The sequence below is a fragment of the Poecilia reticulata genome, unplaced genomic scaffold (assembly GCF_000633615.1).
Source record: "Poecilia reticulata strain Guanapo unplaced genomic scaffold, Guppy_female_1.0+MT scaffold_241, whole genome shotgun sequence".
In the NCBI taxonomy this organism is placed as follows: Eukaryota; Metazoa; Chordata; class Actinopteri; order Cyprinodontiformes; family Poeciliidae; genus Poecilia; species Poecilia reticulata.
Genome location: NW_007615031.1, coordinates 310991 through 313769, shown reverse-complemented (window position 1 = coordinate 313769; position 2779 = coordinate 310991). Strand labels below are relative to the sequence as shown.

The following is a 2779-nucleotide window of genomic DNA, read 5'->3' as shown; positions in this document are numbered from 1 at the left end:
TGTAATGAAACTTTATCTGCTGCGGTTTGAGTCGTTTAGCTGCCAGCCGACGGGTGGAGCCCGTATGGGCCCCACATATGGGGTCCATACGGGTGGAGCCATCTACAACCTGAGGACATATGACCAAGTCAGGCCCAGTCAGACTGAGTCATATGGTTCCCAGTCAGATGGGCCCATCTGACTGGGCCCAGCAGTGAGGCTGATGGCAGCTGGTCTGATTAGGACGCGTTGGGACTCGTTGGCTCTGATTCTGCGCCTCCAGCTTTAAGACGTTCCTGTAAACGAGCCTCTGAAACGAGTCCTGGACAGGAAGGAACCTCTGAGGAGGACAGCTGAAGGAAACGAGTCCCGCTGGTGGGAGGTTGGAAACGGGAGCTGAACTGGTTTCCTGAGTGCTTAACAACCAGAACAGTAGCGTGAGATTACATGCTGTGGAATGTGACACGCAAATCCAGGAAGTGACTCGGTTCACATATAAACAGCTGGAGCGGAGAGGAGCTGCAGCCTGACTGCTGCAGCACCAGGTGTCCAGGTGAAACCAGGTGTCCAGGTGAAACCAGGTGTCCAGGTGAAACCAGGTGTCCAGGTAAGGCCTCCTGCATGTCTGTACTAGCAAACAGATGTTCACAAAAAGGCTTTTTATTTTACACATAAACTGGTTATTTCACTAAATGAATCAAGAGGCTTTAAAAGTTATCAAGCTCTGCAGAACCAGAAACATTTGAAAACGTTCAGGCTGGCAGACGGTTTTGTTGGAGATTAAATCATGTTTTCAGATTTTCTTTAATAAAAATGTTATTTTTACATCTGGACTGTTGGTGCATATTTCATATGTCCTCATGTTGTAGACGCTGTGATGACCCCAAATCAAACCTTTTGCCCAACATTAGCCTGAACATCAGGGTTCCGTCTCCCATAAACCAGAAGATGTTTTAATAAACATTACAACACAGAGTGCAGCGAGCAGGAAAGGTTTCCGTCCTGAAGTTTCCCAGGTTTTCACGGAGTTGATGGAGGATCAGAACCAGGCCCGGCGGCATGGGCAGGGGTTGGCCGCCCACAGTCAGCCATGCCCCCCTGGACGTCCGCCGGCAGCCGGGGCCGCTCCGTTATCAGTGAACCGACAACGACGACCTGCTGCTGCAGTTTCTCTGCTTCCTGTTGGGACTAGAAACCCTCAGGCTGATCTAATCTCTGAAGCTTTGAAACGGGTCATCAGCAAACAGAGTCAGGAAAGCAGGGGAACCGGTCCATCTGGATCCGGTGGCTCCACAGAAAGAGCCTGAGGTCGGATCCTTCAGGTTCCCTGCATGTGAACGTTTGCTGTGCAGCATAATTACCGTCTTCCTCACGAAGGAAGACGGTATAAAATGTCAATGTTCTGGTCAATGATCCGGACCGATACCAGATAAACCCGACAGAAGACGATCAAATCCATGATCAATGCAGTGGAGAACCATCAGACTGACCAGGTTTAGTAAACCGTCTTAGCCTGGTAGATGGAGATGTTTACATCTAAAGTCTTTAGTTCCTGCAACATTTCAGGATCAACACAAAGCAGCAGTTTTTGAGCTGAGGGTTCAAAGGTCAGTACCCTGGATGTTTGAGGTGTTTAGTCCTGTTTCCCTGTTGATGGATCCCAGCTGTGTCTCGTTCCCTGATCTCCCTCCCCGGGGCTTTAAACCCACCTTGTCGTTGCCTCTTGTCGGATCCTCGTCTAGCGTCGCACGTCCATCGTCAGTCGTTACGTTTCTGCTCTCCAGTAGAACGGTCATGTCCTGGTTTGCTTAGCTCTTGTTTTCCAGTCATCAGTTGCTACTGGTAATTAGCCGTTTGCTAACTCTCTGCCGTGCCGCCTGTTCTGGACATTCATCGTCATCTTCATCACAACCCGGGTCTCTGCGTCCATCCTCACCTCAACCAGCCACAAATCATGACAACTGTAGCGCTGCAGGTGGTGCTGATCCAGACGTGGAGCCGGTCTTCATGCCGAGGCGATTCTGGAAACAACGTTTAGTTTGAGCCTCAGACTGAGGAGCGAGTCTGGCTTCAGATGAGAGCAGGTAGCAGAAACGGTACGATCCGTAATGCTTGGATGAAGAAATGACCGAATCCGGTCAGACTCAGTGGAGGCCAGCTGACTGGGTTCAGAACCGGATCAGAACTGGATCCTGTAGAAACTGTTTTACCATCAGATGTGACTGATTTTCATGGTTCTGCCGCCTCCTGTCTGCTTCGTCTTCTGTGTCCAGACACGATGTTCAAAGCTGCAGCCACAGCGTTCGTCAAAAGCCTGAATGCTGACAAGCATCTCGTTCCCAATGAAGATCAAACTACAGACGTAGAACTTCTGACTTTAGTCAGAATCAAGAAGGGGAGTTTCTGGACTCATCCCAGTTACAAAGTGCTCCCGTACACCTTACCTAAGCTTGTGGGGGAGAAGCAGTTTTCACCAGGTGAGTAATGTGAAGCTTTTATTCAGATTCTTGAGTAGCGTAGTTGATTCTGCATTGTGTCTTGTGGGAATAGCAGCTAGACAACAACAGTAGCTGAAATATAATCATTAAGTACAGAAGAAACCCTTCATACCTTATCCCACAAAATCCAATGCATCCTCCATAACCTTTAAACTTTAAACACTCTAATTAGTCTACAAGATTAATAAACTCAACAGTAAAGACAATAATTCAGAATTACGTATTTTAAAAGCAGCCAGTGTCCATATCCGAACCCCCCAGCTAGCGATGCTACCCCCCAGCTAGCGATGCTACCCCCCAGC

At 48.8% G+C, this 2779-nt stretch overlaps 1 protein-coding gene across 4 annotated transcripts in view; it reads left to right on the top strand.

Moving 5' to 3' along the window:
- Positions 1 to 206: 206 nt before the first annotated feature.
- Positions 207 to 2779, top strand: part of LOC103460448 (uncharacterized) — a 13219-nt gene continuing 10646 nt past the window's right edge. The window contains exons 1-2 of one of the 4 annotated variants that reach the window (XM_017303310.1): positions 207 to 550; positions 2253 to 2456. In XM_017303310.1, coding sequence (XP_017158799.1) covers positions 2258 to 2456 — 199 coding nt within the window. In that variant the 5' untranslated portion in view covers positions 207 to 550; positions 2253 to 2257. The other 3 variants (XM_008402621.2, XM_017303311.1, XM_017303309.1) reach the window with 3 other exon arrangements.